This window comes from Chelonia mydas, chromosome 3 (genome assembly GCF_015237465.2).
Source record: "Chelonia mydas isolate rCheMyd1 chromosome 3, rCheMyd1.pri.v2, whole genome shotgun sequence".
NCBI classification, from domain to species: Eukaryota; Metazoa; Chordata; order Testudines; family Cheloniidae; genus Chelonia; species Chelonia mydas.
This window is the reverse complement of record NC_057851.1, coordinates 94900624-94926090: the sequence shown is the minus strand read 5'-3', so window position 1 is coordinate 94926090 and position 25467 is coordinate 94900624. Positions and strand designations below refer to the sequence as shown.

At 39.6% G+C, this 25467-nt stretch overlaps 1 protein-coding gene across 20 annotated transcripts in view; it reads left to right on the top strand.

Annotated features, from left to right (window-relative positions):
• PTPRK (protein tyrosine phosphatase receptor type K) overlaps window positions 1-25467 on the top strand; it is a 577439-nt gene that overhangs the window by 129643 nt on the left and 422329 nt on the right. For all 20 annotated transcript variants that reach the window (XM_037894772.2, XM_043542882.1, XM_037894762.2 and 17 more), the window contains exon 2: window positions 5220-5342. In XM_037894772.2, coding sequence (XP_037750700.1) covers window positions 5220-5342 — 123 coding nt within the window. The remainder of the gene's footprint in view (window positions 1-5219; window positions 5343-25467) is intronic.

The following is a 25467-nucleotide window of genomic DNA, read 5'->3' as shown; positions in this document are numbered from 1 at the left end:
AGCCTCATGCCTATAGCACATTTTCACTTATATTAGCAGTTGTGCTGGAATGGGTTTAAATGTATCAATATACACCTCTACCCCAATATAACGCTACACGATATAACACTAATTCAGATATAACACGGTAAAGCAGTGCTCCGGGGGGGCGGGGCTGCCGCTCTGGTGGATCAAAGCAAGTTCGATATAACGCGGTTTCACCTATAATGCGGTAAGATTTTTTGGCTCCTGAGGACAGCGTGTTATCGGGGTAAAGGTGTATCTTATCAATGACTATAAATAGTGTTCCACAACTGAGGGTTTCCTTGTCACCCTTCACCACACCCTCAAGTAGACCACCTGTTATTTCATCACAATGTTTTAGACAGGTAGGTCTTTTAGTTTCTGTAGTTACTTTAATAGTGTCTAAGTGCTTGATTAATAAACAGAGAGGGGCAGATCTCTGTTTGTAGTGTCTTGGCCATACTTTAGGTCAGGGGTCTCAAACACGCGGCCCTTGGGGCTATTCCCTGCGGCCTGCCAAGCAGCCTGCCCGCGGCCTACCTCCAGGCCAGGGGTGGGCAAACTACAACTCGCGGGCCAATGCGACCCGCGGGATTGCCCCCTGCGAGCCCCGCGCTGCTCTCTGAAGCAGCTGGCACAACGTCCCTGCGGCCCGGGTGGGCGTGGGGAGGGGGCAGAGGGCTCTGTGCATTGCCATAGCTTCCAGGCAGTGCCTCCCACATCTCCCATTGGCCGGGAACAGGGAACCGCAGCCAATGGCAGCTTCGGGGGAGGTACCTGGAGGAGCGGCAAGGCAGCGCATGGAGCCCTGTGCACTCGCTCCCCCCCCCTCCCCCAGGCCACAGGACGTGGTTTTGGCTGCTTTCCGGAGCGGAGTGGCTCAGGGGCTGGGGGCCGGGGCTGGCAAGCAGGGAGCCTGCCATGGCCCCGATGCATGCCGCTGCCACCCCAGATCCCGCACCCTGAACCCCCTGCTGCACCCTGCACCCCAATCCCATGCTCTGAGTCCCCTGCCACATCCTGCACCCTGACCCCCTGCTGCACCCCGCAGCCCTGCCCTGAGCCCCCTGCCGCACTCCGTACCCTTCTTGCACCCCCTGGGGGCATAGTTGGGGTGGGGACTTTGGGGAAAGGGTTGGAATGGGGGCAGGGAAGGGGTGGGAAGAGGCGGGGCAGGGGCGGGGCCGGGGGCAGTGAGGAGGGGCGGTGTCAGTGCACTAGTCCTCATGTGGCCCTCATAGTCATTTGAGTTTGAGACCCGTGCTTTAGGTCATAGAAGGTGACCTGCAGGAACAGGGCAATAATTTCTACTTTACCTTATGGAGGTGGTATAATGCGTTATTGTATATGTGCACTTGACTTCTACTTTGTTTTCCTCTGAAACACGTATTGGTCACTGTTAGACGCAGCATATGAGCTGAGATGGAGCTCTTCTCCTTTTGGTATGGCAGCTCTTTATATAAAGTGGATTTTGTAGCAGGTTGATGATCCATTCTGATAACTTTTCTTTCATGTGTATATGATAAATGTGTACGTACTGGCTTTGCTGATGCTGCAGTGATGTGCAAAAATGACAAAGTCTGTATTGTTTGTGTATTGAGACACTTGTTGTTATTGCTAATCAGAATCCTGATACCTAAAATTAATAGCAGGTCTGAAGGACAGCAATTAAGATCATTCATCTTCCAAATGAGTCAATGTGATATTCATTGGTAGTTTAAATTTATATACCGAGGGCACATAAACCATTAAAAAGGGTAATGGGTGCCCTCAAGGCATGTGCTTCAAAGCAGTACGTCATTCTGGTGCTGTGACAGTAGACAATGATAACTTAGCTTTAAGGGAAGCTGCTATTCATTTATCAATTAAATGTCTATGGAAATGTTCTTTTTTGCTGTAGAATGATCACAGCAGTCTATTGGAAGTTAAATCAAAGGATAAGATTTGTTTTAAGACTTTATGGTATTATCATGAGATGCTAATTAGAAAGCTATCTTGTTGGTAATAGGACACTGGAGGAGAACTCTTAAAAGGTATTAATGTTTCTTTAGAGAGACAAGGTGGGTGACATAATATTTTTTTATTGGACCAACTTTTGTTGGTGAGAGAAAGAAGTGTTCAAGCTTACACAGAGCTCTTCTTCAGGTCCAGTAAAAGATATTACCTCACCCACTTTTCTCTCTAATATCCTGGAACTAACATGGCTACAACAACACTGCATACAATTAGTGTTTCTTTGACACACAAACATTTCTCCTCTTGTGCTTTGCCATCCCTGACAGTGACACAGGCATAGCAATCAACTCGGTGCAGAATATCAAATTTTACTCTGTTTTTTGTTGGTGTGTTCATATTGTCAAAGTGATGTATGAAAAGCGTAATATATCTATAAGGTTTCACTCAGATGGAAATGGAGCTGAATTCAGATTTGTGGACAAGGCAGTCCAACCTGCCAGACAAGGGAATGAATTCCAGTTTACGTTGCCAGTAGATGATGTCTTCTTACTGCATTTTATCTACCTCATTGGTGCTGTCCATACTAGGTGAAACAGTATTTAGTAACTGTTGGCACAAGCAGAGTCCTAGCGTGATTTTATTGACAGATATAGAAAGGAATTTTTGTGGGGGTTGGGGGGTGTCAAGTTGGCTAAACTGTGTGACAGACCAAAACTCCTCTGTTCACTGCCTACTCTGATATTATGGTTTTATAACGTAGGTCCAACAGACAGTTCTTAAGATTCCAGGAAGACTGTTTGCCCTTGTTAAAACAAACACTTGCGAACATGGTTGTCACTAGCATGGTGATGGTCCTAGTGTGGGTAAGACTAATGTCCAGGAAGATGTGTGTATGTAAGGAAGGTATGACATAACAAATACAACTAGCAGAGATTTTTGTGTGGATAATATCGGCTACAAACCAACCAATGTCTTGAAATGTATTTGTTGTTTGCAAGGAATTTTGACAAATAATTTTGAGACTCTAGGTGTTTGCAAAGAGCTCTCTTAAATGAGTATTGCTTCCACTCACTTGTTAGCTGACTGACACTTTTTAAACAAAAGCATAACAGGTAGAACAGAAGGAAGCCTGGCATCCCGGGGTAGGGATTGGGTTGAAAGCTTTTTCTATCAAAACTGTTTTAAGTGGAAAATTGATTTTGCCAAAACACAAATATTTTTGCCAAAAGTGTTTTGCTTTCTGTGGGAAAATCTTTGCTTTTCATCAAACTCTCCAGCCAAAAATTTTCACTGGTGGGCCAAAAACATTGGATTTTTCAGTTTTTCTGATGAAAAGTCAAGTTTCCTGCAGGAAGCTCCACCCTCTTCTCCCAATTTTTTTTTCTCCCAACCAGCTCTACTCCTAGGCTATTTTTGTGTTGCACATGCAGTAGTAGTGAGGTTGGTTAGCACTCCTTTCTTTCTCCAGGAAAAATAAACACAAAAAACCAAGCACATGGGAGGATGCCATTGAGACGGAATGGAAATGACACATTTTTCAGATAATCCTGAATTTACCATAAATGGAAGCAGAGTTTTTAATTCACAGCATCAGGTCCCATTTTCAGTATTGTTTGTGAAATTCTTAACACAGACTCTGTGGCCTGTTAGATATTGCCTCTAGTTTATTCTTTAACAGCAGGGATTTGTGTTTGCAACAGTAAGAATTGTTAATCATACCAACATACTGACTCAGGCTACGCCGAAACAGGGATAAACAACCCATGGCTGGCCCGGGTCAGCTGACTCAGGCTCACGGGGCTTGGGCTCTGGGGCTGAAAAATCTTTGTGTCGATGCTCGGGTCCCTGGGAAGGTGGAGGAATCCAGAGCTCAGGCTCCAGTGATTTTTAGTGATTTTTAGCCAGGCAGCCTGAGTCAGCTGACCTGGGCTAGCTGTGACTGCTTTATCCCTGTGTATTCATACCCTCGGAAGCCAATGAGGCAGATATGAGTTCACCCCTTAAATACCTCCAACTTATTTTCAGCTGCCAGATATTTTTATAACCTTCTTCGTAGGTCCCTATGGCTTCTCTAATGGATTATAAGCTTCTTTCAGTATAAAGATGGTCATGCACTGTGTTTACAGTCTCACTATTTCTTGGAGATAATCAAAGATTATCTGTCCTGATCTTGCCTCCCATTTTCAAAGCAAAGCAGCAAATCCAAGGATTGTTTACCATGGATGGAGATAACAGCTGCTGCAGAACTACGTGCATGGCATCTGTTCCTATTGTGAAAAATACCTCTCCTCCCCTGAAGTCCCTTTCATCCTCTACTCTTTCTTGTGACTCCATCCTTCATCTCTCCTCTCGTCTTCCTCTCTCGTCTTTCCTCTTTCTTACCTCACTCTCACCTTTTTCACCTTTATCTTCATAAGTGAAGGAGAAGATTTGAAAACGTGTTAAACAGTAGATTTTTATCAAACATTTACCATTACCAAACAGTAGATTTTTATCGTGCTGCAAACTTTGGTTTTTGGTTGTTTTTTTTTTTTAAACCCTCCCTCCCTGCTCCTTCCCTTTGTCCCTGCCCCTTACAATTCCTGTTGTTCTGGTGATGGACACTGGATAAAGATTTTAGATCCATTATTAATGACCCTGAAAAAGAGTCTTCAATTTGTGTTGTGTTAGGCTGGGTTGGTTAATAAAGTAAGAGCGTCAAATCAACTTTGAAGAAATCAAAATATTATTTCAATTCTCAGTGACTGTAATTATACTGTCAGAGTGCTTTCTCTTTCCTCTGCTCTTTCTTTTCCCTCTGCGTGAGCTCTATCGATACGTTTTATTCACTGGTTGGACTGAGTAGGCTGTCAGTGCATCAAGGAAGTTGTTGATTGCACCTTTACTGTTAGCCTTGTTCATTGCTTTATATTTTTTTTCCCCCTCAGTCTAGATAACATGTCACTTTTTATGCAAACACTGAATCAGGTTCTACTTTGACTTCAGTAGCTCAATCTGTGATTTCCAGCTTCTGTAGAATGAGCTGTTGAGGGAATTTGGCTGTGGGAAGCAGAGAAAATTTAAAGAGAATAACATTGATGGATGAGAGACTTGAGATTTTTAGCTCTGCACATAAAAGCTTGTGAACTGTGTCGTAGGCTGTGTGGGCTCTGTGGCAGATGTGCCTAGAAGGAACACCTCTGTTTGAATTTGAAAGGATTTTTGTTTTAAATAAATGTAGAATTTGTAACTAATGAAATGTCTGGTTTACTTTCTTTCAGGGGGATGCACTTTTGATGATGGCCTGGGGCCCTGTGATTACCATCAAGACCTATATGATGACTTTGATTGGGTGCATGTCAGTGCTCAAGAACCTCACTATTTGCCACCTGAGATGCCTCAAGGTGAGAGCCACAGTGGTGATGGTACAAGTTGAAGGGAAGGATTTGTGGCTTGCGTTACTTCGTTGTGTTGAGAATTTTGAAGTTTCCTTAAAATGAGGTTACAGCCCTTGAACTTCCCTTAAAACTAGATAACACACAAGCCTGCTTTAGACAAAAATAATAGGTAGATCTTTTAAGTGCTGGTCATGATTTTAGCTGGGTGGACTCCTGATTATTCTAATGAGCATTACACAGCCAGAACCCGTGGAAGCACTTTACAAATATACCCCTTCAAATGTCAGTAAATCTCTTTGTTCAGTCTTCCTTTTAAATACACACAAGAACTTAACCAGCTTCTGCTAACTCTGTCATATTCAAAAGAAACATAACAAAATTTTACATTTTAAATGACATCCGATATATTTAGACTGAATCATTAGATAACATTGAAAGGTGAGAAAAAGATGCTTGGAGAAAACTGACTGCTCATCTGGGGATAATCAGAAAGGTGATTTATGGAAATATTTCCATTGTTAATTACTATTGAGGACAGGTAATGAATAACTGAAGAGGTACAGCGTAGATGACCTTGTGTGCTCACCTTTGATGAACAGCTTAATCGGTGCTTCCCAGACAGGATGATATGTAAAGAAAATGAAAGCATTTGAAATTTAACTACATTTTCCAATTAATAGGACATTAAGTAATTAATCATGCAGAGGAGGAGAAAAGGTCATTGCCACTCTATTTGTAGCTAACATAGCTTCCATTTAGGCATGTGGGGAAGAGAAGGAACCTTGCCATTTGAAAGCAACATAACCCTTTTACCATTTCTTCCCCCTTCATTTATTGCTTGTTATGTGTTAATGGTTGTTAGAGAGTATATGTAATTTTTACCCCTGTAACTAGTGGCTAGCTAGGCATCCTCTGTTTCACTATGGGTGCATGCTACCATGCCCAAATCTTGTTAAATAGGCTGATGTGTTGAGCAAGTTCCATAGCTGACTTAACAAAATGTGTGATGATGATGCATATCTGCATATAGGAGGGGTAGAAGTTGGTTCTTAAGACAGCATTCGTTGCTGATGGTGTTTTTGTTAGTGTCCAAAGTAGTCCCAAAGAATAAGGCTTGAAGTCAGTTGTCTATTCTAAGGTTCATGTTATACGATTGCAAATATTTAGCCTTTTAAAATGGTGTGGAATTATATTACTCATAATATGTGTTCATATGGCAGTTTAAATAGCTAGGTTTTGAAAGAGTCTGAATGACAAGATAGCTCTTGTGTCTCCCTAAATAACATGTCATCCATACAATTTTCAGCAAGTTTGACTCTTTGCTCCCTAACCTGACACCGGATGTCTGTTCAGTTTCGTGACAGACCAAGTCACCCACTGCATTCCCATTGTGTGGAGTGTAGTTTCCTGTCCAAATGTCATATAAGCTTTAGAAGTATTTTTTTCCCCACTTAAACATGTTAAAACTCCCTTTATTTAATCAAATGATCAGGTCTTTGCACAATGAAAGGTGAGGGGTCTATCACAAAACAGTGTGATCATACACATGCAGGCAAGACTCTGAGTTACACAATGCCACAGTTTAGTATGTTAGATGTTTAAAAATCTACAGATGGTTTTTGGAAGTCAGTACCCAGTTTCAAATGCTGGCTCTCCAATAAGTTTACTTTGCAATCTGATCAGAAGGCATACACTAGAATTAAGTGGTTCTGATTTTTAAAAGATCTGTACAACATCGGAACTCCTACACTCAAACTGTTTCAAGTTTGAAATGGACTGGAACATTAGGATTAGGGTTTTACTGTGCAGTGGGACTTCCTATGATATTCTTAAGGTATTTATAATTGAACTATTTCTGAATACCCAAGCCCCCGCCACAGTGTCAGTTTGTCATACGTTCGTTGTTTTACATCTTTGTGGAATGTTTTAAATGTTACATCCTTTTTAAAGACAAGAACTAAAAGTGCCAAGAATATGTAATAGCAGATCGCTCATAAATATTGAGTGCGGCTAATGTGACCGAACAACTTTCTTTCACCCATGCCACCAGTTAAATTTGGCTTAGGTTTCTAGAAAATAGGTGACTGCCTTGAGACCTTTTTGACACATGTAAAATGAGTTTGATTTTTTTCAGTAATGTTTTTAATGATTAGGTGCCCCCATCACAATAACTACCATCAAAATAAGCGAGTGTAACTAGGTTAAGGGGGATTGAGGGTTTAATTACTGGGTTGATATAAGAAGAATATAGTGGTATGAAGAGTCAGAATTCAAGTAGAGAGAAGTAGATACTGTGGTAAAGAGTGGGAAGTCAAATGCAAGTGTGGGGTGGAGTGGTGCAAGGAACAGAGAACTTATCTACCAGCTGGCTGAAGTTGCTGTTCACAGGAGCAGCAGGAGGGTCTGGTTAAATAACATGGCTAAAAGAAGCTAACCCTCCCCTCATTGTATCCTTGTCCTGGATGAACAGCTAAGTGGGGAGGAAGGTGCTTTGAAAACCCAGTTTGCCTGGGCTACAGGTCGGAAGTACAGGGGAGATGGAAAGAGAGGAAATAAACTTTAGTTCAAATGATGGCTCCCAGTCTATGAAGAGAAGTGGTTGTGATTCTCACTGCATCTGGTTGTCATGCTGCTCAGCTTGTAAACACTAGCAGTACAAAAAATAGCCACTGAGTTCCAAGGACTTCTTTATTTTCTCTCATGCCGTGGTCTCTGACCATCAGTGGCAGTGGGTGGGAGAAATGAGCAATTAACTGGTTTTTCAGTTTGGTGGCCTAACTGAAAAATCCAGAAAAACAAATTGTTTTGGATGTTTTGTTTTGTTTTTCTCGCTGAAATGAAAACTGAAAGAATTTCAGGTTGCAGGTAGAACAAAAATTTGGGTACAACAAATGATTGCTTTTGATTCTAAATGTTTTTTTTCCACATCTTTCATTTTATTTCCAGGTGTGTGTACTCTTGTTTTAAAAATAAATCTAAGGTTTGAAATAGAACATCTTTTTGAAATGAAAAGTTGAAAAAGTCACCATGGAATGGTTTGGCTGTCTTGAAATCTTTTTTGGCCAAAACTATTCATTAAATTTGACCCAAATTTGCAAATATTTTTGATCGGCCAGAAGTTTAATTTTGCAGTGGATAAACTATTCAGCCAAAAAAAGGCAGCCAGCTCCAGTGGGTGGAAGAGCAGGAGCTGCCAGCAGGGCAAGGAAGAGGAAATGCAGTAGGGGCGCGGAAATTGCCTCGCTCTTGTCAGCATTGCAGAAGCACCCTCCCAACAGTGGTTGAAACCACGGAGTGGAGAGCAGCTGGTAGCACCCTGTCAGGCTTTCCTTGATGCTCTCTTCCAGCAGCCATCCAACTTCGGAGAGGTAAAATAATGAAGCAACAAGAGGAGAGTGAGTGCAAATAAAGTTAACCTTCTGCTCCTTATGTTTGAAAAATCCCTGCTTTTCTGTAGCTCTTCATGTGCCATGGATGTCTCTGAAGGGTAATAACCAGCCCACTACTCTGTACGGTGATGGGGTTGCATGCACAGCTTTCTTGCTTCATGGCGGAGCTCGGCTAGGAGCAGAGAATCTAGTGATGCTCCGATCCTCCCACGCTCTTCAACTCTTTAGGGTATAATAAAGCTATAACCATTGGTTGAAGTACTCCTCATGGAGCTGCTGTGTGGGTTTGGAGGAAGGGTACCTTATTTTTCATATTGTCACTAAATCCCACACAGCTGCCCAATGCCTAGTCTTGGCTACTTTAGCAGGTGCTTGTTTAAGGCTTTGATACCTGAAAAAAGAATATTGCACATGCTTAGTGTGCAGTTTTAAGTCCTCCTAACTTTCTCAAAATAAAACATTTTTTGAAACTATGCAAAGACCAAAATATTTAGTGAGGATTATCTCCAGGCCAAATCTCAACTTTCAAAGTTCTACCATTGTTTAAGGTGGTTGGAGGAGAGTGGGGGGAAGAAAGAGGGTTTTTTGGTTTTTTCCCTCTTCCATAATTCAAATGGCAGAAGAGATTTTAGTCAAACTTTACAAAAAGCTCTCCACCGGATAGACATCAAGCATGGAAAATTTCAGGCCCATAGGCAAATGTTTTGGAATGTTATGAGCATGTGAAAACAGGTAATAATGGAAAGTATTTTGCAACCTTAACTATGGTATTTGCTACCGTCACACCAGATATAACAACCTCTTTTGAATGAGTAATGCAGCTTCAGACATGTTTTTCTATATTGATCTAAACTGCATTTTTCAAATTATGATCAAAGGGAAAAGTCTGTTGTTTCTATTATGGGAAAATCATATATGCAGCATATATACCATTTTATTCAATGTAAGAGGAATAGTTACAGGAGGTGGTCACCTGCAGTTTAAAGATTAAACTTGTAAATTGTTTGAGCTACAGTTTGCATGATAAGGAATCTAGACTTTATCATTAATATCAATGGAAACATTATCTAATATGGTCAACGTCCAGTTATCCCTTTCTGCTTGTAATCTGTATCCTTATGTAGGATAACAACTATTTGAATATCACACCTATAATACTGTAATAGTTGATCAAGAAGGCTGGTAATTGGTGAAAATATAGGCATAAACAGAATTTAATTGTGGTGCAGTCAAATGTGGGTTATTGCTATGATTGCAAAGATCAGTATACTTAAACAGTCTGGGCTGCATTTGAGTCATCAGGATTACACCTTACAAAATTAAATGGCTTAGTGATATGCTGTGTAAAGGTCTCCATTGCAGGTTTTACACAGCTCAAAATATGGGTGGGATAATTTTGACAGTAAAGCATTAAGAATGTAAGCATTTTTCAGTGCAGCTGGACTTGCTTCATTTGCATAAGTGCAGCTGCATGAAGTTGGGTTGAAAATGGGGATGGAATAAAGAGGAAGAATTCTGTGAAATGCAGGGGGCAAATTGTAAACTGACTTGTACTCATTTAAAATAGGGTAAGAAAGATGGGGTGCTGTTTTTCTTTGATCTACCTTTTTTGTAGGTCTTTTTATAGCTATTAAAGCAAATATTTTCTACTCGTCTATCTAGGTGAACTCTTAGGAACATATATATCACCATCAGCTGTATAATTAAAGTATACATTAGAAACATTAAGAGCCATGAGTGGGAAGATGGAATCTGATTTCTGGATGTAGACTATTCCCCTAGTCACTCTTAGGGGACAATTAGATACACCTTGTGCTCATTATGTCTTTTTTTGTATAATGCTTTATGAACAATGGTGCTCTTTTAATAATATGATTGGGGACATATTCCATAGTGAGCTGGGGACAGGGGTGTGTTTCTTTCCATATTATTATATCTATTGGTGCATTTACCCTTAGTCTAAAGAAGAAAGTTCATTTACCACATTTGTGCTGCCCATTAAGAGCAGACGCACTGAGAGGCAATGCAGGGTCAGTGAGTGAGAGCCTGTAATGGACTGCTCGAGGGGAACCACTTAATGAGGGCTGGTTTTTAATGTAAGGGCTATTTTCCCCCCCGGGTACAAATGCTATCTGAAGAATATCTAAATTGTAGTGGACAGGAATGGTGTGGTGAGATGAGCTGCTTCTTGTGCCTGGTCTTTCAGAAACATAATGTGTCTGGTTTGGATAAGTTCTGATGTTGTGGAACTAGTTTTCAAGAAACCTGGGGGAAAATGAGCTAATATTAATGTCCAAGTCCTGAAATAAAGTATATTTTTAGAAAGAAGAAAGAGGCAAAGTATAGAAAGGATTTCAGGTACTATTCCGGCACCTTTTATACATGTGCCTTAAAATCAATATCTGATCCAGAGAAACAAAATTTCTTCTTCCTGTGAAGAACGCTGCAGAAATTAGTTATGACCTTGCACCGTCACCCTAAATTAAAAAAACAATGCCGCACCCTCCTGCTGCCAACCCAAAACATACATGGCTGATTCTGGTGCAGACCAGCCACTAGCTCCCTGGCTAAAAGCTACAACAAAAGTTGGTAAGAGTTGAAGATATGAATCACTAAACAGTGGAAAGGTCACTTATTTGACACAGATGTCTAAATTTCTGAACGCTTTTAATTATCCATATAAATAATGCTTTGGTATTCACACTGAACAAAATTCATCCTGGGTGGGGGGCCAGTTGCATGCCACTTACACCCTGCATTGGGGTGCCTAGAGGGCAAACCACTGGTGTAAGGGAGAGCCTCTGGACCAGCTGCATAGCCCAGAATCAGTCTCTTTATAGGCCCACAGGAAGTGTATTGATGGAGATATGGGAGCAGAAGGGCCATGCGATCCATGTTTACGTGGGAAACCTAACACAATTTACAAGTAGCATGAAGGGGCTATGGCTAAGACGCAGACCCAGGTGGACAGGGGTGTAGATTTAATTTCTAGTCTCTCCTTTTACTTTCATAAAGTGCAGTTTTGTGGGGATTTATATAGGTGAAGCTTAATTTCAGCCGGCTGTGAATAAGACCAAATTGTGTCGATGTGTGGAAGGGTGAAGGGAAATGGCTCAAGTTGCTGCTCTGAAAAATATCAACCAAGAAATAGAAGTTCTGTGAAGAAAATTGCACATTTTGCAGCTTTTGAAGAGGGGAGAGAATGCTAACAGCGTCATGAAATACGAAGCCCTTCCTTAGAGACACTGATTGAGAAAAGATTTGCCAACATGCTCTTTGTACTACAGGAGAGCAGGATTTAAATGGAACACTCTAAAACTTTTACAGACAGCTGAGCAATTGAGTGCTGTGTTCTTGCTATGATTTTGCTGCTAATGGTTTGAATTGGCCATTTAGGGGTAGGGGATCAGAGAAACTTTGAGAGTTTTATTTGCTGATCCATTTAGGTGAGAGATGCCTTAGGGAAGACAGTAGCTTAAATCTAGAAGTCTTATTGTATGATATTTGCCTTGGTCTTTTAACTATTAAAAAAGAATCAAACCCAGCAAATTCATGTGCTGGAGGGTAAGAAATTTTGTTGTCTATTTTCTTCTCTCTCTCAGTTGTGTACTGAAAGGAAAGGGGACATGCTTTTTGTAAGCTACTTTGGTGAATTTTTGGTTTCTTTACCGCTTTCAGCCTCCCCACCTGCACCCTACCCCAGAAAGTATCCCCAAACAAAACAACGTATGTATACATTCATATGTAAATATACATGTTTACATTTTATATTGTATGTAGTACACAGTATGTGTGCTGATCATGTTAATACACGATAGCTTTGTGGGGCTAAGAGAATATCCTGTCAACAGTGGTCCCTGCTGAAGTGCAAAGGTGCCATGCTGCATTCATCCCTTGTTAACTTCAGGGAGCTTGATCAGGAAATATGTTTTGCTAGGCTTCTAAAATGACGGGCATTTTTATGTTGTAACAGAATCATTAATGATTATCGCATCTTTGTAGTATTTGGTAGTGGCATTTTTAATATTAAACTGCCTTGTTAATACAGGAAACGAATGTCTATCAGATAAAAACCTAGGCCCTACTAAACATATACTTATTCATCTATTAACAGGCTGGCTTAACACAGCTTGTTCATCAACTTATTGCCCCATTCCTTGTAAATAAAGAGCACCCAGTTTATAACTTGATGTTTCAGATGCACAGTAGGATTGGGAAGTCAGCATAGCATACTACCTCCGTACTGAGTTTTAATGTGCTTGAGAATAATGAAGTGGGCAGGTGTTATAGAAGGCCTTACAAATAATGTAGAGTGAACTGAAATATCTTGCTTTGTGTGGAGTTTGAATAAACCTGATTTTTCTCGAAATGTAGATATTGGAGTAGTAAATACCCTGAAGATTTTTAGTAATAGAAACAATCATGTCTCCAAAAGGAATAATCTACTTGCTACTTTCACATCCAGTGAAACAACCAGATTATCCTCTCCCTAGAAAGTTACAAGAAATAAAGCTAGCAGAAACTGTTAAAAGTGCTTGGATATTATTGGCAGAATTGCTGGCTCACTGTACTTAGCTCTCTTGGCAGTTGGCTCCGAGTGCACAAACCTTTGTGGATACAGAATGAAAGCTTAACTGCTTGGGGTTTTTTTTTTTTTTTTTTTTTTTTTTTTGGAAGGTCATGGATATCCTTTAGTTGAACATCACCTTTGTGGTTGAATATGGATTACCAAGTTACTGATTTGGTATTGAAACTTTATTTTCCTCTGATGTTCATGCACAGACATGTATTGCGCTGACATTGATTAAATCTTAAATCTGTTAGGCTGGGAATTGGCTAGGACCTATTCAAACAAAGTAACAATAGAATCTGTGCAAAATGCAACTTGAAGTAGGTAGTCTTTTAAAAGGCACCCCCTCACACACACACCTCCTCTTCGAGTATCCCCAGTTCTGCTCCATCTTTTAATAGAAGATGTCCCCTGTTATTTCAGTTTCTTGGGTGGTAATTTAAGGTAGGGCTTGAAAAATCCAATTGCTGCAGGTAAAGAGTTCCAGTGCAGCAAGGTGAAAAATGACCAATCCTAGTCAATATTCACTGTTGCTACTCAGACTCCTGACAGCAGCATTGAAGCTATTGCCTCAGATTCAGTCTGTCACTGCTTGGGAATAGCTATAAGTATCAGGAGAGAGTGAGGAGAGTCACTGGAGCAACTTGGTCGGGAACAGGCTAGAGAAGGAATAGAGCAGTAGAATATGAGCCTTTGTGAGTTAGGAGGAACAACATGAATCTTCTCCCCTAGAGTAATGGGGGCTTCAAGTTTATCAGATACCTAGTTGCCAAAGTCTGTTATGCAGGCTAGAATCCCTCAGGCAAGGTTGAGGTAGAGCAGCTGGGTGGAATCTCAATGCTTTCCCAACAGGCTGAGAATGGAAGTGAGTTTCTTACTAGGATGTTGCTCCTGGACAAATAACCTTTCACCATTTTGTATTCAGCGTTTGCTAGTATGTTTTGTTCTCCTGACTCCTAGGTGGAAAAGTTAGAAAAGAGAAGTACAGTATCTGAGTGAGTTTGGGAAAGAAAAGTGGAAGAAAATATAGGGGAGAAGATAAAATAATGTAGAGACAACAAAGGAAACGGGGAAACATTGGAGACAACTTGCACCATGATTTCATACCGGAAAAGAGTGGCGTGAAGCCAGGAATGCAAAGGAGCTATAACAAATACAAGAGATGTTAATTTACACTTCTAAAATGTATTAACTATGTTGTCAGTCAACCTTCTATTGAAATGTCATGTGCAGTAAGATTTCCAGATATTGGCGTTACAAAGCTCCTCCTTGTTTGGGGACCCGGTTACCTGAGATTGTCCCCTCTCCCTGTGCTGAATTACCACGATTGTAACAAGCTGCTATATTGAGCTGGAGCCCCCCTGCTATGTAGAAGTAGAAGCACCGTGCAGGGTCTACTCTGAGGCCTGGTCTACGTGAGGGGGAGGTGTCGATCTAAGTTACGCAACTTCAGTTATGTGACTAATGTAGCTGAAGTCGACATACTTAGATCTACTTACCATGGTGTTTTCACTGCGGTAGGTTGATTGCTGACACTCCCCCGTCGCCTCCGCCTATGTTTCTTGCTTCGGTGGAGTACCGGAGTCGACAGGAGAGTGCTCGGCGGTCAATTTATCGCATCTTCACTAAACGTGATAAATCAACCCCTGCTGGATCGATTGCTCCGGAGGCAAGCGTAGACATTCCCTGACTTTAGAACCTGCTCCAGAGGCAGGATTTGTTAAGTTGCCAATCACACAGTCAATCCTGTTTCTCCACCACACCCCGGTCGAGGCTTTTGGAGAGGAGTGCAGGTCTGTTATTCTTATAGTAGACAACTGTTTTCTTTCAGTTATGGGGGAGTGTGGCCTTTGGCAGCATGGCACAGTGCAAGTATGTCCCCTATAGCTAGCAAGCTTAGGCTCCAGGCTAGTGGTTGATTGTTAATTTTGCAAGTGTGGACTTAAGGTCATTTTCACGGAATATTCAATGAAAGTGAATTGCTAGTTATGAATATTTCATATTCTGTTTTTACAATATATAACCATAATCACTAAATAAACTCCCACAGAAGATGGGTGTATTTCTATATAACATGTTGGGTTGTGATCCTATTGCGGTTGTGCCCAGGGCTCCCAAGGAGTATCTGAGCCTCACTGTTAATTGCTGTACAAATGCATAGGATTACACACTGCATAATAACCCAAAGAACCAGCAACCTATTTTAAGACAACATTCAAAAGAAGTGAGGGTAACAAACAGTAGATGGGTGGGTAGAAGGAATAAAGAGGGTAAATTCTGTTTAATTTTTTAAAATCAGGAATCCCATTAAAGTCAACAAAATCAAGGGGCAAAGAGAGGAAATATTAAAATTAATGCATCTTTTTCTTGTATAATACAGTATCTGAAATTTTACTGTCTACTTAAATAGTGATTTTTTTCAAGCGCTTTCCTTTTTGGCCGTTCAGTGTGTAATTTTATATTCCTTTGTTATGCTTTTGCTGCTGGTCGGTGCTGATGCAGCATTGACTGATGGTTTTTTAACGATACACACAGCTGCTGTAATAGAGCTGCACAACTGCGCAGAACCACACTTGGATTAAACTGGTAACATTTAAAAATGAAGTAACTTTTTCTTTCACCGACTGTAGGCTAGTGAAGCAAGTGTATTTGGAGACCAGTCAGATTTTAAACTTATGTATTGTTATCCATTAATGGTATCGAGATCTGTTAAAGACGCCGTTATTAAGATAACTGTGTCTGTAGCGGAGTGTTGTCAGATCAGGAACGTTCATTTAATCCTCATTTCCTTTGCCGTCCGAGTTTTTCATTCCCCTCTCTCACCTCTGTACACACACATCATGTGAAAGGTGACCTCTTGCAGATGAGGTCAGTGTGAACACCAGTAAGTAGGTAAGCTGTAAAAATGCCTGCCACTGCTTGGGGTTTTATTTGCCTGGTAGCAGGGTGATGTCCTTGTGTAGCCAAAGAGTCAGCATATTAATTTATGACTTAGTTGCAAGGGTATTGTAACTCTGTTTGTAAAACCTACTTGAAATGTTGGTTCTGGATCTTGGAGGGATCATAAACATGGATATGTGGGCTGCCATCTCTGACACAGCAGATCCCACAAGCTTGTCTCTCACAGCTTGGCAGAGTAACTCTTTGCTTGTAGAAGAGGTTAGCTGGTATTGCTCAGAATTGAAATAAGTGAGGAATGAGATCCAATGGGAAAGGTCAGATGTTACTGATGTAATTCAGTATGAAGCTCTTAATTATAATGTACCTGGTTTCTGTACAGATATAGTGTGCGTCTGAACTCTGTATGGTAAAATTCCATTTATTTAGGGAACAGGACGATTTCCTGTCAGCCTGTCACTTGTGCAGATAGCGATTTTTATTGATCTAAGAGTTATGATCTAGCATAGCTGCTGTGAATGCTATGGATCTGTCTCTAAGAGAAGAAACCTTAGGTATCGTTAATGCTTCAATCATAAGTAAGAAGTGCAGTTTATATAAAAAAGGAAATTTTGGTCTTTTGATACTATAAGGATTTAAAATTTAATTCTCATTCTGCCCATCTGTTGTCGTTCCCCTCCCTCTCCCTCCACTAGGTACTGGTTTTGTAGATGCTAGGTTCCGTATTTACAGTATTTATCCGCACAAAACCCCATTGTTCCTATTTTACAAATTGTGCCTCAGTTCCTTGAGAGGTTAAGTGATATGCTCCAGGTCACACAGAAAATAGTTAGCAGAGCAGGGATTTGACCCCAGGCCTCCCACGTCCTAAGATAGTGTCTGAACCATCATTCTTCCTCTCTGGAAAGTGATCCAGATTTTATACAAAATGTATGTAAAAATAAAGGCTAAACCATAGAGAACATGGGCTAAGGAGACAATTCCCCAAGTCAAGGGAATGAGCCTGGATAACATCAGTGCTACTGGCACCCAAGAGAGAACTATCTGTATCAGCCCAAAATAGAAAAATACATATCTAGAACAAGTAACATAGGGCTTAGACCTGGTCACAACAAATGTCATGCATTTCCACTGAGTCAATTACTTTCAAGAGCCATTGACAGATGAGAGCTATACTCAACCCTCATTGGTCAAAGAGATTTTCTCCCAAATACTTCAGCTGTCAGTTGGAGGGATAAACATGTTTATCAGCAAATCTGCTACAACTGTGACTGATTTGCTATTCAGACCCAGTCTTTATGAGCACAATAGCCTGGCTGTGCCAAAGGACATATTGGAAAGTTAAGGATATCCTGAACAAGTGATTCCCCCCCCCCTCCCCCCCCGCCCCCACTATTATATTAGTGTGAAGAATGAATCTAGGCATGCATGATATGTAAAGAGAATGAAAAATGAATCAGTGGAACTCTCCAATCTTTAGTATCTTCCATAGGAGCATCTATCAGCAAGAATGAGTATTAGTTGCATCCAAGTACAATCTAAAGTCCTGAATTAGGTAATCAGATTCTGCAGGAACAAGCTTTCATGCTCACTGTCTCATACTTTATCTGTCAAGATGGAATTTCTAGTTCCCATAGCTTTCTTCAAGAGGGTATTAGAGTTGGAGATCAATATTGTATGATGCACAATGAGAAGAACTCTGAAATGTTTCCATTCCAAGAATATACTTACATTCCATTAGACTCGGGGACTAGCACTTGCTTCTATTCAATCCCATTGTATACTAAGAAGAAATTAAGGCACAACATGAGTGTTTGAGAGACAATCAAAATATACAGTATAAGAACAGAATAATTTAGGAAAGAAGAAGTGGGAAGAAGGTGATTAATGACACAGTGGCCAGGTCAAGACAACAAGATGCAAGCAGCAAGACAAACATATCCAATGAGTCTTGAAATCACAAAATGGATAGCAGCATCTTCTGCAGATAGAAGTCTATGCACTGATGGAGAAAATGCAAAACAAAATAGCATGCTAAACAACTGTTTGGGCAACAGTCCATATATTCAACAATATTATATACACATCTTATCAGATTTGATGGAGGCAGCATTTGGTATCAGGATCCTATAGTCCCTAGTGAAGTGCAATTAAAAGTAATTCTTAAACTCCTGTAGTTTTGTCTTTTATGTGCATAATCCCAAGAGGTATTTGAGAGAGACAGTTAGTTCTTGTACTGCTCAGAGGAAAGAATTTTTAAAGTTATCTGACAGTTCTGATCCACCATGGAATCATGATTTAAAACCACAGTACAGAAAAGTAGTGTATGGAATTTAGTTGAAAGCACTAACCAAAGCCTTAACATGTAGATTATTAACCAGTTGTTGTAGTATTGGGATTTTTACTGTTGTTTGACTTAAGTACTTCTGATGAGCAGTTGAGGGGATGTTTGAGTTGCCTGCTATAAATTGGATTGAACTGTTTCCAAGTCCCTTGAGGGACAAAACCTACCCATGTGTACACAACAGGCAGACATACTATATTATTTCAGAGAAAGTAAAGGAAAAGTAAGAATAAACTTTTCTGTAGCATTCTTACCTTCTCGTCACTGCTGGTTGATTCCTATGAATGAAGGATCAGCACAAACCACACTCCAGGAGCGAGAAACTGTGCTACTGTCAGTTTCTTCTTTCCAGCCACGTCCAGGTCATCTGAGCTAACCCTTCTGCCTCCCTGCCCCTCTTTGTGTGAAGATGTCCAGTGGGCTCTGTGTTTTGGGACAAAATGACATACATTTTAAGAGACCTTCCAATAGTTTGTAAACTTATTTAAAAAGCACAAAGAAAAGGAGGACTTGTGGCACCTTAGAGACTAACAAATTTATTTGAGCATAAGCTTTTGTGAGCTACAGCATCCGATGAAGTAGCTGTAGCTCACGAAAGTTTGTGCTCAAATAAATGTGTTAGTCTGTAAGGTGCCACAAGTCCTCCTTTTCTTTTTGCGAATACAGACTAACACGGCTGCTACTCTAAACCTGTTAAAAGCACAGGTATTCTGGAAATGAATTATGGCCTCAGGCCAGTGGCAAAATGCTCATATGTACATAGTTGATTGCTTTACATGCTTTTTGCATAAATGTTGTTAGTGACAGTGACTTGAGGCAAGCTCTTTGCAAGAATCTGGTAGGTGGGCCCTTCTCCAGGCCTCACCCTGATTGACAGTGCCAGCTGCTTTTTTCCTTGAGAAGGGACCCAAGCCTACACATAAATCATAAAATGGAGTGCTGGTGAGGTTCTGTGATAGTCCACCAAATCAGATGAGGGAATAAGATTAGCAGCAGCTCCTTATCACTTATCTATAAGTAGCAAGAAAAATGGTCATTTTCAGATTTCAGGCTGGGGGTTATATGCTGGAATTCTCATGATGTTGCTAGTAAAAAAATTTTAGAGTTTCTAAAAACTATACATAACTTTGTAACACACAGTATTCCAACAAAATTGAGGTAGTTGTATATTGGACCTCATTCTGATTGGTAAAGATGAATTGATCACCGAACTAAAAATTGATAATTGCATATGTGCAAGTGATTCTTGTGTGCAAACTGAAATATAGTCCTGTCCAGTAACATATATGTATAGTACTTTTAAAAGGACAATTTCTCAAAGCTGCAAACAATCATAAGTACAATTGAGTAGAAGGAAATATTTAAACATAAAAATATGGATGATTATTGGGAATTGTTAAAGAATACTTTATTAGATGCCCCCTCCCAAAAGCCACAATTCCACAATCATTAAATAATCCTTTTTTTTTGTTTTAAGAAGGGAGATGAAAGAAGCACTCGCTCTCGCGTGCGCTCTCTCAGAAAAATGGAGGAGTGATAGCAGTGAGTATAAATCTGTTAAGATATGCAGACAATAGATAAGGGAACCTAAAGGCATCAGTGAAAGATCTATGCACAGTAGGGTTATGGATAGGCTTAGAAGGATTAGATTTATATTGGTAAATGTTCAAAAACATCAATTTCACCATACACATACAAACAGATGAAAAATATTTCTATCCATAGTAGGAATTTACAGATAGGCAAGGTAAGAAAAATATTGATTGAGAACATTTTTAGAGTTTGATGGAAAGCTATTTACTTTTTATGTTTTGGTGTATGAAGACAATTAATATTTTTTTTATAAAGCTTTAACTTTCTGCCGCTGTGTCTACTATAATTAACTAGTTATTGTCTGATCCCCCAATAACTTCCCACAACTGTGAAAATTTAAATAGATAAATTATGGGGTTTAAGCATTTTATTATTTTTCAGAACTGTGACAATTTAAATATATAAAATAAAAATCTTAAAAATAAACATACCTGTGGAAATTATATAAAATATATGAATTCTGCCAAGCTGGGCTATGGACAATAAGAAGGAATTCTTTAAATATATCAGGAGCAAACAAAATCCTACCAATAGTATAGGTTGATACTACACAAGGATGGTAACATTATCAATCAAGATGTAGAAACTGAAGAAGTATTCAATACATTTCTGTTATATATTCAGAAAAAAGCAGGATGATATATTCATATCTTTCTATTCAATACATAACTAGAGATGACATTAAATGGCTACTATTAAACATTTTTAAAGCTACAGGACTGGATAACTTGCACCCAAGAGTATTACAATAATTGGCTTAGGAGCTCTCTGAACCATTAATGTTAACTTTTAACGTAATTCTGACTTGAAGTTCCAGAGGGTTGGGGAAAAGCTGAGCTTGTTGCCAGTATTTTAAAATGGTAAATGGGATGACCCAGGTAGTTATAGGCCTGGTAGTCTGATATCAATATTGGGCAAAATCATGGAAAGGGTGATATGGGACACAATCAGTAAAGAATTTTAAGATGGCATAATTAATACCAATTAGCATGGTTTTATGAAAAACTGATTTGCTCAAACAATCTTTATCATTTTTGATGAGATTATGGGTTTGGTTGCTAAAGATAACTGTCCTGAAATCATATAGTTCGACTTCTGTAAGGTATTTTATTGATAAGGCTTTGTTGTGTCGCTAAAAGTTGGGCAGTATAAATGCTTTTTTTTCTGCACTTTAGCCGACAAAATACTTCCACCCCCTACGAGCGGGGTTCGCATTGTCGACAGGAGAGCGCTCCTGCTGACAGCACGCTGTTTATACTGCCACTTGCTATGGCAAAACTTTTGTCTTTCGGAGCAGGCGCGGTTTAAGCACATGTGAAAGACAAAAGTTTTGTCGCTCAATTGCCAGTATAGACTAAGCCTTAGACCCGCAAGACAGTCTGATTAAAAAAAATGAGAGGAATTAGTACTATACAAAATCAGTGCTGCTCATATTAAATGGATTATAAATTTCAGTGATAGATATAAAATTTTATATATATATATATATGTGTGTGTGTGTATGTGTATGTGTATATATATATATATATATATATATATATATATATATATAAAAGGGAAATAGTCATCCAATGGGGATGTGTCTACTGGGGTCCTGTAGGGATCTCTTCTTGACCCAGTGTTGTTCACTATCTTTATCAATAACTTGGAAGAAAATACGAATTAATTGCTGGTAAAGTTTGCAGATGACATAAAAATTGGTGGAATGGTAAATTAATGATGGGGATAGGTCAGTTATATAGACTGATCTTGTTCCCTGGGTAAAGTGGGCTCGTTTGAGTACTGTGCATTAACACTGCCAAATGCATGCTCGCACATTTAGGAACAAAGACTATAGGTCACACTTATAAGATGTGGAGCTGTATCCTGGGTAGCAGTGATACTGAAAAGGACTTAGAGATCATGAATAACAAATAGAAGAGTTTTTTCCACTGAATGCATCCGATGAAGTGAGCTGTAGCTCACGAAAGCTTATGCTCAAATAAATTGGTTAGTCTCTAAGGTGCCACAAGTCCTCCTTTTCTTTTTGCGGATACAGACTAACACAGCTGCTACGCTGAAACCTGTCAAATAGAACATGAGCTGTCACTGTAATCCAGTAACTAAGAGGGTGAATGTGATCAATATATACAAAATATCAGTTAGGAACAGGGACATGATGATATCTCTGTGGCATCAGCAAGACCATTACTGGAATGCTGTGTTCTCTGTTAACCCTTCAGAAAGGGTGTTGAAAAATTGGAAAGCTTCAGAAAAGAGCAACAAGAATGATTACAGGTCTGGAAAACTTACCTTACTGTGAGAGACTAAAGAAGAAACTTTTCAGTTTATCCAAAAGAAGTTTGAAGTGACTTGATTATAGCCTCCCTGGGAAACAGATTTCTGATAATACAGTTCTTTAATCTAACAGAAAAAAAAAAAAAGAACAAGTTCCAGTGACTAGAAGGTAAAGTTAGACAGATTCAGTGTAGAAATAAGGTATCAGTTTTTAATTGTGAGGGTAATTAACCATTAAAACAACTTGCCTATGTGGTAGATTATCCATCACTTGCCATCTTTAAATCAAGCTGGATATCTTTCTAAAAGATGATATAGCTCAAACAGAAGTTATGGGCTTGAGTCAGAAATTACTGGGTAAACTTGATTGGCTTGTTATGCAGGCGATCAGATGAGATGATCATAATGGTCCCTTATGCTCTTAAAATCTCTGTATCTGGGAGCCCCTGGGGAAAGGATCTGTGTGTATTCCTTCTTGGAGAAAAGGAATTGACGTGCTGACATATTTTACTATGACTGTTCAGATACTTTTTCCTCCATAGTAAAATGTAGTTCAGTACATTTGTCAGTTTTCTAACATGTCTAATTAAAACTTTATTTTTATATTTTGTTTTGTAATGGGTAGTTTGCCCCTCATATTATCCACTTCCACAGGCTCCGTGGTTTTCTGGCAGATACCATAAAATCAGTAATGGCAAAATTTGAAACTTACCCTGTCAGGGGCCGACATTGTCTTCATGTTTTAGGAAGAAGGTAGATATGCAGAATACTAGGCAATGCTTTCTTGGTTATTCTGAATCTTTTAAATTTGATATTCGTTCAGTATAGTTTTAAATGTGTTTGCAAACATAAAATATCTACGGTGGCGTGGCAATGATTGGTGCAAGAAGCCTCTTCTGATGTACATTATTGAACACTGGGTAAAAGTGTCCACATATTTGTCTTGAGAAACCACAAAATGCAGGCAGTTGTGTAACAAAGGCACAGGACGAAGACCGGGAGTCATCTGTTTGACTAGTCTCTGAAATGACATATTCAGTATCCATTTACTAGGCTAATGTTGTTTACATGCTGTAATATGACTTAAAAATAAGTGTTCCAGTATTAGAAAATGTACAGTGAAGTATCTGTACACTTAAGACACCATTTGAAAGAGCTTATATCTGATCACGTTTAAGCTAAGGATGGGTAGTTTAACAAGCTGTCTTAAGCAGTTACAGCAGTCCCACTAGCTGTACCTGTCTCATCATTCTGGAAACTCATGCATAAGTATTTACGCAGTAAACAACATCTGTTTGCAGTATAGCTCCTCCGTAAGTCTCAACTTTTTCAAGGCTTTTGGGGATAGGCAGAGGAACAGACAGATATTTTCATTTTATTGTGATTTACCTTCTGCCCTTATATGGGAAATATGAATTTTTTGGAACAGACCTTCTGGTTCAAAGGGGTTGTTTACGTATCGTTCATATAGTGCCTCAAGTGTCAGTTATCCTTTATAAGATAAATGAATTACTAGACTATAATAGCTATAAAAATAGATGGGTTTTTCTTTTCTTCCAGGGATGAATAAAGAAGTACTAGCTACCATTTCTTTGGGATTCGAACAATGCTTTTACTTGTCCTGTGTTTAATACATTGTGGGCACTACCAAACAGATAATAAATGATATCATCCAAGCAGAACAAGTGGACAAGACATCTTGTGAATCTTTGCTAAATGCATCATGCTGACTTTTGAAAAGACAACAGAAGAGTCTTTCATGCTTTTTATTTTTGAGTCATATATTAAACCTCATTGGATTGCTTTGATGCTTAAGTGACTTTTCTATTGAGAGAAACTCAAATGTATCTGACTGAAAATGCAAGCATCTTTCACATACTTTGATAACTTTTCTTGACATGGTTGTTGCTTAGCAAGACTATCTTTTATTTAAACATTTGGCTCCATCTCTTTGATCCTAAACTGAAATCCTAATCCTACATTATGATTGCATTACTTCTATTTACATAAGACTGTGATGTCACGAGTACAGAACTATGACTTCACTGCAATAATTAATAAGTGGAGATAATGCTGAAAAAAGAGTTCTTGATTTTGGCTAAACATGAGTAGTCAAATTGCATGGTTCAGGGATATCAGAAGTATGGCCAGCTTCATCTGGTCTGTGGACTTCCCATGGATCTTCCAGCTTGTCCACATGACTCCAGAGTCCATACAATGGGGGTGTGATATGTATAGCTCCTCAGTGTGTTGTGCTCTAACTTCCCCATGCAATGTCTGCTAGTGTGCATTGATGTAGTCCCATTTCAAAGGAGGAGTTAAGGGTGTAACACACTGGTGCACTCTACACATCACTCCGCTGTAGTCCAAACTCCGGAGTTATATAGACAAACCCAAAGATTCATGGGTGGTCTGTGGGCCAAAAGCAGCCCATGCCAAGAGTCAGGCCTTCTATATGAAATGAATTTTTTACATCCCTGCTTGATACAGGGACTAGGAAGGAATTTTCCCAGCCCTTATACGGCACTGCATAATTGGGTAGGTACACAGTTTCTCCCCCCCACCCCCACCCCCCCCAACTTCCCCTGCAGCCTTTGATAGTAGTCACTGCTAAAGGCAGTGTACTGTACTTAAGGGTCAATGATTGGATCAGGTCTGGCAGTGACAAATCTTGTTTTACTAAAATGCAGATATCTGCAACAATATTATAGTGTAAAAAAAAGTAAGAAAACAAGTAGGCTAAACTGCTCTTATTAATTTGTTTTTCTCAGGTTTGTGCGACTGAGTCTTTAAACTAACTTTAGACTTAAAAAAACAGCAAACAAACCAAAAACCACACCACTAGCTGCAAAGATTAGTCACCTATTTTTGTTTTTAAATGCTATTTTGGTTGCCAGAATATTGTGGAACCCAAACCTTTTAATGTTTTGGAAATGGAAAGCATAGAAAGTAGGTGCTCTACCTTGAAGACTTCTGTAAAGGCTTTTTTGGAACCTGTCCCTACAAAATTTGTCTAATGATATCAGAGAACCATTATGGTAAAGGACAGATATCCTTTTA